This window comes from Pangasianodon hypophthalmus, chromosome 3, assembly GCF_027358585.1.
Source record: "Pangasianodon hypophthalmus isolate fPanHyp1 chromosome 3, fPanHyp1.pri, whole genome shotgun sequence".
NCBI lineage: Eukaryota > Metazoa > Chordata > Actinopteri > Siluriformes > Pangasiidae > Pangasianodon > Pangasianodon hypophthalmus.
The window spans coordinates 32,606,818-32,618,864 of NC_069712.1; the positions used below are offsets into that span (position 1 = coordinate 32,606,818).

Here is a 12,047-nt window from a genome sequence, read left to right on the forward strand (position 1 = left end):
CCCAGTCGTTGATTATTTTCCTACAACAGCGCAACACCAAATGTTTCATTTCTGACATACTGTACCTGTTTGTGTGTGTGTGTGTGTGTGTGAGTAAGACTTACTGTCAGCAGTGACGGTTCTGTTGTCCCAGTTCCACGCCTCCAGGATCAGTGTGTATGCTCGCTAGGGGGGTAAAGAGAGAGGGGGAGTCAGTACACACAGTTCTCTCTCTCTCTCTCACACACACACACACACACACATTTTAAATAATCTTGTCCTGAGACCACATTAAGGTTCTCACTGAGCCATGTCGAGCAAGTAAACACACACACACACACACACACACACATGCAGGCACATGCAGACTCAAATGCAAACAGTGCAAAGTGTGTGTGTGTGTGTGTGTGCGTGTGTGTGTGAATCATAACAGTGTGAATATGAGAATTAGCTGCTTCCCACGCCATGGTGACTGATTAGCTCAGTAATAAACCAGATGATCACTGAGAAACAGTGTGTGTGTGTGTGTGTGTGTCTGTGTGTGTGTGTGTGTGTGTGTGTGAAAGAGAAAGAGAAAGACAGAGAGAGAGGTCAGGTTCTCAAGCTCATAACATCATAAGTTGTTCATTCTGGTGTGGTTTGGGACACTGGTGTGCGTTATTGTAATCCATGAACCACGTAGCTGCGCGCTATGACGTCACGGATGCCGCCATCTTGGATCCTGGATAACCAGAGTTGTATCTGAAAGCAGGAAGTGATGCGGATTTATCGAGAGCTAAGATCTGATTCTGTATGTCGACGTATTTTCTTCAGGAACAGGAAGTTAGGGAGGTGACGTGTCGAAGGGCTTGACTGATTGCCACAACAGTCAATAGCTCTGACACTGGAGACTCCTTCCATAAATGTTACATTAATGTCTCCTTACAGAAAACATCACCACATCGAGGATCAAGGTTACTATAGAAACGATAACGTATTAGAGACAAACTTGCCTCTAATATACACCTGTGATTTGCAGCTGCTCTACTCTCAGAGCTGCTGTTATAGAAAATTCATCAACACCTTCCGACCAATCAGAATCCAGACTCCACCGGCGCTGTTGTGAAAGGGGAAGTTCATGTCAAACTGGTAGTATGTCAAACTGCTGCCAAATAAGCTAGTATTTACCAGCTTATCTGTGCCACAACATTCGTATAAAAAGCTTTAAAACATCGATTTTGATTTCACACGCACTTACAACATCTTCTGAAGCAAGAACGTAAAGAATTGAGTCTTTGTTTACAGGAAAGAATTTAGGAGCAGGATTCTGAACAGCTTCAGTACAAAACTAAACCCTCAGCAGCTCAGCCCTGTTCTCGCTCTTGGATTCTTCGCTCTGCATAAAATCTCCTGCCAAATAAATACGTGTCACGGAAGCTTATTTACAGTCGATGGTTTGTTTTATCTCTCTTTGATCAATATGGTTGATGTTTCATTGCATAAGGAAGCACCTCCAGCTTAACTATAGCTAAACAGGATGGAATATTTTCAGTTTCAGGAACTTGCACAAACAGGTTTAGTACAACAATCCAAAATAACACCTCTGTGATGACTGCTGGATCTGATTCCTAAAACCAGGAGCAGAAAAATCACACGATCTTCACACAGGACCTTCACATACGACCTTTCACTTCAGGTGCCATTAAGACATAATTTCTTTAGGTATTGCCATGCTGTTTGAGTGGGAGGGGCATAATCTCTCCCCTGTCAGTCACAGCAGCGACAGTAGCCAATCATGGGCGCCTGTGAGCTCATGTATGCGGAAGAGGGCGGATAGCGCTTTCCTCTGGGTGTGTTACACTGCTCTGTGATGCAGCGTGAGCAGCAGTTCAGAAAGATGTGATTGGCTGGCTTCACGTGTCACGCGTTAACCTTCAGCCTCGGCTCACGGAGCAAAGAGAAAAAGCCACGCAAGCCAAAAGTCCAGGTGGCGGAGTCGGACCTGATCCAACTCCTCCTATCTGGGTGGTCCAGAAGGTTGAGGGGGAGTTGGATCAGGTCTAGCTCCACCCCCTGGACCACTGGTTCTGCCTGAAACTCCATTTCCTAGCAGCCTCACGGACTACCAACCACGTCACATGATCGTGTCACATGTTCAAGTTCAGCGCACTTCTGATTACACAAACCTGCAACTAATCACACTCACAGTATAAAAACCCAGACATTCAAACACTCATTGCGAAGTTTCAGTCCCAGCTAGCTTGTCTAATGCCGTTACCAAGCCTTCTGATGTTGTGTGTGTTTTCCTGGTTTTTTGCCTCAGTTTTTTTTTTTTGTTCTCAAACTTGGGTCTTGCCTGCGGGTGATTTTTGAAATAAACCCAACCTACATCTCTCTTTTTTATTTTACGTTTAGTCTGACCTTCTGATGTCTTGTAATCGAAGCAAGCAATCTTTATGGTTTAGGTGAAAACAAATGATTGGTTTGTTTCTTATGTTTGCTAAAAGGAAAACGGTGTACCAGCCTTTAAATGACACATTTTGTGTGTTTTAATTAGTGATAATTGAACCGACTGCAAACACTCCTGCGAGAGGAGTAAAGGAAGCAGAACCGCCGCTGTCCCTAGTGGCTTCAGGGTTTTTTTTTTTCTCAGTTCGTTATATAAATGATGCATCGACTGTAAAAAATCCACATCCGTGAATCATTCTAATTGATTTAGTCCATTATGTCGACTGAATGCTACAGCCGTTAATTTGCATTACTACATACCCACGTATACTTTACTAATATATTATTTACTAACACCATCCTTTGATAGATAAGAAAATTTCATTAAAAAGTTTGTGAATTGTGATTATTTTAGTCGTGTTTGTAAGAGAAGAAGTTGTCAGAGTGTGTGAACATTTCAGAACATTTGAATTTCCTCCTCCAGCTGTGGTTGTGGAGGAATGAGTGTGAAGTGTGTGACAGCGAAAGGGCAAAACGGTGAAACGGTGAGGCGAGTCTGAGCCGCTCTCGAAGGGGAGCGAGAGAGACCGGAGGGGAAAAGAAGAACCAGAGTTACAGGAAAGAGACACGCTGGTGTGTGTGTGTGTGTGTGTGTCTGCGTGTGAGTGTTTTAATCGCTGTGGGTAAATGAGTGTTGGTATAATTTATGTTTATCCAGCTGAGCGTGTGTGGATGTTTTTTTTTTTCCCAGACAAAATCATGATATCAGTTTGGATAAAATGTTAAACATAAATGTGTGTGAATGGAAGAGGGTGGGAAAGGAAGACAAAAATCTTCCCCGGCGTGAAATCTCCCTTGGATTAATGCTGTTCTAGCATATCACCACCATCATGTCACACACCTGTAGATGTGTGTGCTGGTTGTGTAGAAATCCGGACTGCTCCATTCAAAAACACCCGCAGTTTAAACTAGGTGTGTGGGCGATGTGACAAAAATATTACATCACGATACTTTCCATGATACAAGATATGTCTCACGATATACAGGCGTGCTAACCGTCTGTACGGAGTACTGCATCTTTTAAAAGACTTTGTAAAAACTACAATGTCCACAAAAAATAAATTACTTAAAAAATTAGAGTAACTGTAATAAACTCTGATAATACATTTTTAAAAATACATGAAATCAGATGCGACTCAATTTATCACAATATCGATATTATATCCTTCCAGAAATACTCAAAGTGCAAGCGAATTACATCTAATAAAGCCCTCCGAGCCCTAATTCATCAACAATGCGTGGAAAAGTTTCAGATTTTTTTCGTACGCATGAGCTTGGTAAATGTGCGTACACACACGACACACACAACTCTAAGCAACGAAGCATAATAAATAACGATGTGTATGTAGGTGTATTTAAGAAATTAGACTCCAACATTTTCCTAATGTTTCTGTAGCAGAGATTTTGACTTTGATCAATAAAGTAAAATGTCCAGCTTCAGGTTTTTAAACAGCAATCCTCACATTACGCCTCAACATTTCATTTGTGCTTAAAGGTTTTAAACAGCTTTTGAATTGCGTAACTCCACCGAAACGGACGATTCCACTGAGTGCTGGAAAGGGGGAGTAAAAGTTAAATTATTTAATTTTATGTTACTATTTATTAAGTAACAGAACTGTATTTCAGTCCCGCACTGTCGCTGGTATTCGCCAAGTTGTTTTTCGTATTAATTTCACTACGTTTCAGGAGACGGGCGTCTAAATTAATCATGTGGTCCTCTGAATCGGATAAAAGTGTCCACCAAATACAAATACATATCAGTAAATGTTTTGAAACATTGTATTTTGATGAATGCAATTACTTTCTTTCTCATTTATTTATTTATTTATTTATTTATTTATTTATTTATTTAAAGAAACATCACAAACCTTATAAATATCTAACTGGATAGAACAGAATTAAATCATTAAACCGTAATGATGAAACAGATGAAAACGCTAAGTGTGTGTCCGCTCTTCAGTCTGCTCCACGTCTGATGATGATAAACTGAAAGTAGTGAAAGATTTACAATTTACTGTTGATTAACTGACATCAGTAAACAGACTTTGACCAAAAAAAAAAAAAAAAAAAAAAAAGGATCTTTGGACTTTTATTACTGACATGGAAGGAAAAAGACTTGTCTGCTCAAACAGGAACACAAAATATTTAATCTTTTTTTTTTTTAATGAAAATGATTAACTACTGAACATACTGAAAGATATTAGCGATGGACTGCGTGCGCTCTGTCACTCGACACAGACATGCAAAATACTTCCTTTTTTCTTTCTTTCTTTACTTTTTTTTCTCACCTTTTTGCATACAGATTGAACTAAATTCAATTTCTCTCAGATCCAGATTTTTTCAGAGTCGTACGCATCATCGGCATGTTAGTTCGGCCGAGCGTAAGGCCTGTGATTTACACCAAGCCATTTTCCTCGTCCTCAGGAAAACCAGGAGATGACATGCAGTCCTGATGTCAGGTGATTCTGGACAGAATGTCAGGATGTTAGCGCTAGATATCTTTTTTTAGTAAGAAAACAGCGAGGTAAAAGTCCAGTGTGAGCTCTACTTAATACTTAATAATTCCTGTTCCTGGTCCTTTCCCCTTCAGTGAACAAACTGAAGCAAATCCACCGAGCACGTTTTAATCATGTATTGCTCAACAACTGTTTATCTTACAAAGGAGAAAAGCATCTGGTGTCTCCTGTATCACTGTAGAAAGGAGCCAAAAATCATAAATATTACATCTAAACGCTAAATGGAGGCACTGCTTAAAAAAATCTGCACATTTTTCAAAGCTTTCAGAATTGGTTCAACAAAAATAAAGAAATGGATTTAGAAACAGGCATTTGTTTTTACACGTGAAGCGCGTTATAAACAGAACTGAGCTATGTTTAAAAGGGCGAGATTCGATCGTACACACAGCGGGACTGTTCATAAACACTGCGCTCCTGAAACGCTGCCCGCTTTCCTCCGTCACACCCAAAGCGGCGACACGGTAAACAATAGCAGCGCTGCCATGATTCAGGACGCCATGCTGGGAAAAAACCAAACAAAAAAAAGTTGTTGTATTTCTATTCACACTTCATCTTTTCTTCATTCAGAGGGATGGAGAATCCTGAACGAAGTTCAGCGTTCGGCTCATGAGTGAGACACTTAACACTGAACTGTTATGAAAAGAACAATTATGAAAATATGATATCAAAGGTTTATAAAGTAGGAACTGTTTTTACACCATGTACCAGATTTAGGCATCAGACTGTCTAATGTTCATTTACAGCGGCGTGTTAATGCACTAAATAAACTCACTCGGGATCTCAGCTTGGAACAAATGTTTTACAGGAACCGAAAAAAGGGGTAACATTCCTGTTTTACAGCGTTATTAACCGTGTAAGCAATAAAACACTCAGCGCCATCAATCATTTTTGTTACATTTTCTTATTTATTAAAGAGCAATACGTCAAACCCTTTCTCTCCTTCTTTTTATAGTTACAATTTTTGTTGCAGAACGTCTGTGAAATTAGTGAGTTCATGTTCTCTCTTATGTTATAGCAGCTAGAAAGAGCCGTTCCCACACCAGCCTCTGTTTTTTTGTGATCACTTTAATAAAGACACCAAGACAGGAAAAGTCATCGCTTGTTTACTAATCAGAAAAATTAATATTAAACGTTTGTTTAGGAAAAAAATGTGTTGATTCTCAGCAGAAGCAGGCGTTTGAGTTGTTGTAATTAATATTCACTCGCGTTGTTTCTTCCATAGACTCGCTGCACTTCGAGTGTGTGTGTGTGTGTGTGTGTGTGTGTGTGAGGTCATGAGACACAGTGTCTATGCTGATTGGTCACGGTGGTTTGAATCAGATTGTGTTGAGAAATGAATCAAGATCCTGATTTTAAACACGATTCTTTTGTCACGAAGCTCGACCTTTACGTTCCATCTTAAGGGTTTCAGAATCACGATTTCAAAAAGACGCCACTAAATCAATCAGTACCGAGGTTTATAGACCTCACACACACACACACACACACACACAGATCAATGCCAGTTGGATTTGGAGCTGCGGTTTCTGTTCTGTCATCGAGAGGCAGCTGTCCAGCACTGAATCAATGATGTCAAGACACACACACACACACACACACACACACACGCACAGAGTGTGTGTGTGCCATGACACGTTCAAATTGTCTCAAATTCAACACTGACCCCAAGCTGAGCTTACAAATGATTCAAAACGATCTCCGGATTTGTACGTTTGCAAAAATTCTTCGCAAGCCAACCTTCGTACGGTTACGTACAGTCGGATCCAAAAGTATCGGCACCCTTGGTAAAGATGACGTGCACACTTTTGCCTCCTTCCCTCAGTGTATCTCTAAACGTCACCGTGCTGATGATAGTGCTGTTTGTTTATCCTTGCTGTCAAAGTTACAAGCAGTGGTTTAAAATTTATGTTACGGTTTGATGACAGTCACGAACCTTGATTTGATGACAATGAACCTTGAGGAAAGATTGATGGCCATGATGAAAATCGTAACATAAAAAAAGACCCGTACGAGTCGTTGCTGTGATTTTGATGGGATTTATTTATTTACGAGACTGCTCCACCCCTAGCTCAGATAAACGTACAGTATTTACACAATTACTTCAGGTTTTTTTTCTGATAAAGCCGTGAAACACGCCAACATGCCAAAGAACTTTTCTCTAATCTTCCTAGCTCTGTCCTGGATATTCAGCAATGTCGCTGTGATCACACGGGTCACTCCCACACACTCTGTCTCGTTCTCCCTTTTCCCATACATCAGTGCGAACATGTCAGGTCTCGTCTCTCTCTCTCTCATACACACACACACACACACACACACACACACACGCACACGTGCAAACCTTTCCATATCTCCAGAATTGTCTATTCATGGTACAATGTTATCACAGTCTTGCTTCTGGATGCCTTACATCTATAATCTCTTTCTTGCAAACAGTTTAGTTAAATGCAGAATTATCAGTCTGATCTACAGAGCGCTTTAATGCAGAGCTGAATAATCTGAATGCGTGATTATTCGTTCGTTACCTTGGTATCCGTTTCTCATCATCTTCCTCACCTTCCTACTCCGTAAATAAACACCCCATGAATAAAAGAAAGTTAATAACAAAGTTGAGCATCTCGGCTTTCAGACCTCAGACGTAACTAAAGTCTTAAGCACTGTTCAGAAGTTACGTAAGAGTTACACACCAGGGGGGCGGAGTCTGAGTAAAACAGAGGCGTGTCTTGCTTTCATGTTACATGGTATTACACCTGACAGCAAAGGGAAATAAACGCCATTTTATTCTTCAGGCCGCATTTTCTATCCCTGATTTTTTTTTCTTTCATTTTAAAGGCAAGTGTTTGTGTGTAAAGTTGATGAAAAAACTCATCTCGGATGTTTCTACTCCAGAAAAAACTAACCTAAATTTTAAATTTTCATCTGAATTATCATTTTAAATCGCTATACAATTACTACTACTGATTGCAATCATGACGCAAAAGATACCGAGAACTGATGAGTTATAAGAAAACAGACTGAATGATTTAATTTAATAAAGCTTCAGTATTTACTATTTTAATATATTAGTTCTCCATAAGTCTTCTGTCAGACACAAACATGTGCGCCACCAACTGGAGGAAAGTTTAACTGCAGCGGAAAACTTTTCTTTTTAGTAGATCTTCTTTTTCATCCCTCCACGTGGAATCCACCTGTAGGTCCTTTAGTTCTTATGTACACCAGTTTAATACAATGAGTTCATACATAAAACACAGATCATCCGCCACTAGCTGAAAATATTATCGTCTTCCTCTACAACCATCCCGTTTCAGAGGAAGCAGTGAAATATAAGGAAGGCACTTAAGCTGGTGTTGAGTGAATTTAAGCTCTGAAAATGAAAGCTGTTGGTTCACGTGTCAGAAAAACAAAGTGAGACGGAAAGCGAGTGAGAGAGCCTCAGTGTTTTCATGCCATAGAAACGTCTGAACTCATCTGCTCTGCTTATATCCAGATCTATATCAGGGTTTTCTGGTGCCATGTTTGCATGTTAGGGCTGGGCTGAAATCTAAAAATAATCTAAATATAATTCTTTTGTAAATAAATATATAAATTACATCAACTACAATTACATCAATTAATACAATAAATTTTCTTCTCATATATATGATTACGTTCTGTTATATACACCAATCACTATTTTACACAACTAATTTTAATCATTTTTTTGCCAATTTTTGCTGCTGTGACTTTTTCCAATTGCAGAATTCGTAATAAGGTAATTTTAGCTGACATTCACACGCTTTCCTTCCTAAAACGAGCGACCATCGTGTGTGAAGGATCAGCACAGATTACGTGTTAAGGGTTTTTCACACAGGAGGATGACAAATCATCACTCTCTCTTCACTACTGTACGTAAAGTGGGAACTCCCGCTGCTCTGTAAAGCTGTTTATACAGGAAAAAAAAACACTTTCACGTGTCCCATGTGGTGATCATGATGACAGCGACGTTACTCAGAGCTAGTCTACAATGTCAAAAATAGAAAAAATTTCACCGTGGATAAATTAAAGCATTATATTTTAACCTCTTTTTCCATTATTTTCACCAAACTAGTGTAAAAATGGAAATGAGTGACATAAATAAAGCTAATCGGTTATCACGCTCATAGCATCAGGTCTGCATATAAACAGAAATAAGAGCACTTTTACACCCTAGATAGCTATGCTACACACCAGATGGTGATTTAATTGCTAGCTAAGATAATCGCTGTCAACGGAAATTGCCAAGCAGACTCAAAACGTTGGCCGACGTCGATTCGATTCCCATCACGACCACAAAAGCTGCGCACTTTGCAACACTTCAAAAACATGAAAACTTTATACATCATAAGGTTTGCATCCTGATCATGGACGTTTGAAATCAAGAGTTAAAAAAAAAAACTAAACGAATCCTAGCGTTAAATACAGCATCAGTACGAGCCTCCTGGACTACACCATCAGCTTCTACATCACATCAGCTGACCTGTGCTGATAGACAGATAGACAGATAGATAGATAGATAGATAGATAGATAGATAGATAATGGTCTAAATGTACACAAATACAGATACATGTTGCAGGATTCAGGTTTGTTTGTTTGTTTGGCTAATAGTTTGTTTATATTTTGGAAATACAACCAATAAAATTGGTTAGCAATCAAGTATGAAGAAAAACAATAACCGTGCGAGCGGGATTACTCCAACATTCCCACGCTCCTCTCTAGCTCAGACAAGTTATGAACTGGAGTGATGTAGCTGAGGTTGAGGAACTGTCCGAGTCAGAATTCATGCACCATAACGTCACTGCTGATGTTTCTACATCTGGGGATTTTCCAGTGTTTTCACGGGCATAGTGTCAGGGCTCGTATTTAAAGAAATACATTAAAAAAAGAAAAAAATCATATATATATATATATATATATATATATATATATATATATACACACACATATTATATATGTGTGTGTGTGTGTGTGTGTATATATATATATATATATATATATATATATATATATATATATATACACACACACACACACAACTTCTGTTTTAGGCCACGCCCCTGAAAGATAGATAGATAGATAGATAGATAGATAGATAGACATGCATACATAGTATTGTACTACGCATGGTTTCCAGAGAGACTGGTAGATGGATGGACGGATAGATGGATAGATGGACAGATGGATGTACAGATGGACAGATGAATGATTGGATGGATGGATGGATGGATGGATGGTTGGGTGGATGACAGACAGACTTACCGGCCAGGCGAACTGGAACGGAATGATTAAAGTCCCAACGTTGTTGCCTTTGTTTCGGTTATTACCGAATCCATCGAGCCGAACCGAGTTGCCTCCGACGACGGCCGAGCTCGCCGTTCCGTACGTGCACGGGCCCGAGGTCATGACCTCCACCTGGTACTCCTTCAGGCACGCCTTGAAATACGTGTTGCACTCCACAGCGCCGCACTCCTGGCCCCGCCCCTCGTCCCCCTCTCCGCCGCAGCACCCGCCGTTCGCCAGCTCCCCGTTCCTGTTCTCCACGCTGATCACACGCAGCTCCACGTAACCGGACGCCCGGCACACCTGAAGGAAAACAGTTAGAGATGTATCAGCGTCAGTATCTGAGCCAACGCTGACCCCAAGCACCACATCAGATCAGATGTGTCAGTCATTCAAGATACTATCTTTCTGGCGCGTTCACTGCAGTGAACATGGAATCCAACTGTATGAGTCATGTGTGCAGAAATCGGATTTTAAACTTCTCTGAAACTAGATGCGACTTCATTCAGATTGCAGAAAAAACCTTTCTGTTCAAATGATATAATTGAATGTGCCTGTATGAACACAGTTTAAACTGTAGATCAGTATCAATTATCGTTTATAGTAAACTCAGATATCGGTATCGCATGGTTAAGTGAAAAAATCGAATCGGTGCTTCCTAATAACGGCATATAACACAAGTGTGACTGCTTTATTAGTAGCATTATTAGTATAATTATATTTCTATTGAACATATAATCTCTGTTTCCGGTAACAAATACAGATAAAAGGATATAATTAGTTTTTCCTCATTAAGGTGAGTTAATTAATGAGACTAATTAATGAGAGTAACTAAACATTACACCTGACAAGCAGCAAAATTCCGTTAGAATGCAGTTTTTTTTTAAATTTGAATTTTCGAAGGTTTTTGGTACCGCACGCGGATGAGAAATAACGGTCAGAACGTGTCTCACCTCAAACCAAAACGTCAAAATGAGGCAAACCGAGTGCAGGAAAGCGCCCGTGCAACTCCACATGACTCCGGTGAGGCTTCACGGTAACGACACGGACAGCAGAACGCGGTTCTCCATGATAAAGACGCTCGTGAGAGGTGAGAACATCCGCCACGCCGCGCGCTGCGCCTCCGCTACCTTTCCGTCTGAGGCGGAGGAGGAAAAAAAACACACACACACACACACACACACACACACACACACGCGCGCGCGTTAGTGAGGAAAAGTTAAAGTAGTGACCAGCGCGCGCGCACGCACACCCACTCACTCGCTCCCTCCCTCACGCGCTCACACACACACACGCGCGCGCGCGCGCAGTACAGGGGGTTTGAGCGACAGCTGAACGAGCCAATCACAACCTCTCTCTCCTTAACAGGGTCTCCGTGCAGCCAATCACCGAGGAGGTAGGAGGTGACGACAGATGATCAACGGTCATAACGATCAAGCCGAGCTGTGATTATTTAACGGTTTTTTTCTTTTTAAAACTAAAACCAATTTATTTTTTTAGTGGTAGCCTAACTAAACTATTCACTGTAAATAATCTAACCTAATCTAATCTTATCTAATTTTAACTAGCAAAAAAAAAAAACTTCAATAACTTAAATGACTGTAATTAATGTAAAATGAATGATAATCTGTGATAATAACAGTAACACCAGTGAAAGTCTAAACCCAGTGAGTGTACTTACTGTGCAATCTAATCAAATTAGTGTCATTCAAACTATATAAGACATCTTTACGTCCTGTAAAAGTTTCATTTTTCACACCTATAGTTAA

General features: G+C 40.2%; 1 protein-coding gene across 4 annotated transcripts in view; it reads right to left on the reverse strand.

Moving 5' to 3' along the window:
- The window catches only part of jag2a (jagged canonical Notch ligand 2a), a 39,841-nt gene extending 28,320 nt beyond the window's left edge, over window positions 1-11,521 (reverse strand). For 2 of the 4 annotated variants that reach the window (XM_053232635.1, XM_053232633.1), the window contains exons 1-3: window positions 11,232-11,521; window positions 10,258-10,581; window positions 105-165 (exon numbers count right to left, since the gene is read on the reverse strand). In XM_053232635.1, the coding sequence (XP_053088610.1) occupies window positions 105-165; window positions 10,258-10,581; window positions 11,232-11,294 (448 nt within the window). In that variant the 5' untranslated portion in view covers window positions 11,295-11,521. The remainder of the gene's footprint in view (window positions 1-104; window positions 166-10,257; window positions 10,582-11,231) is intronic. The other 2 variants (XM_053232634.1, XM_053232632.1) reach the window with 1 other exon arrangement.
- Window positions 11,522-12,047: the final 526 nt, after the last annotated feature.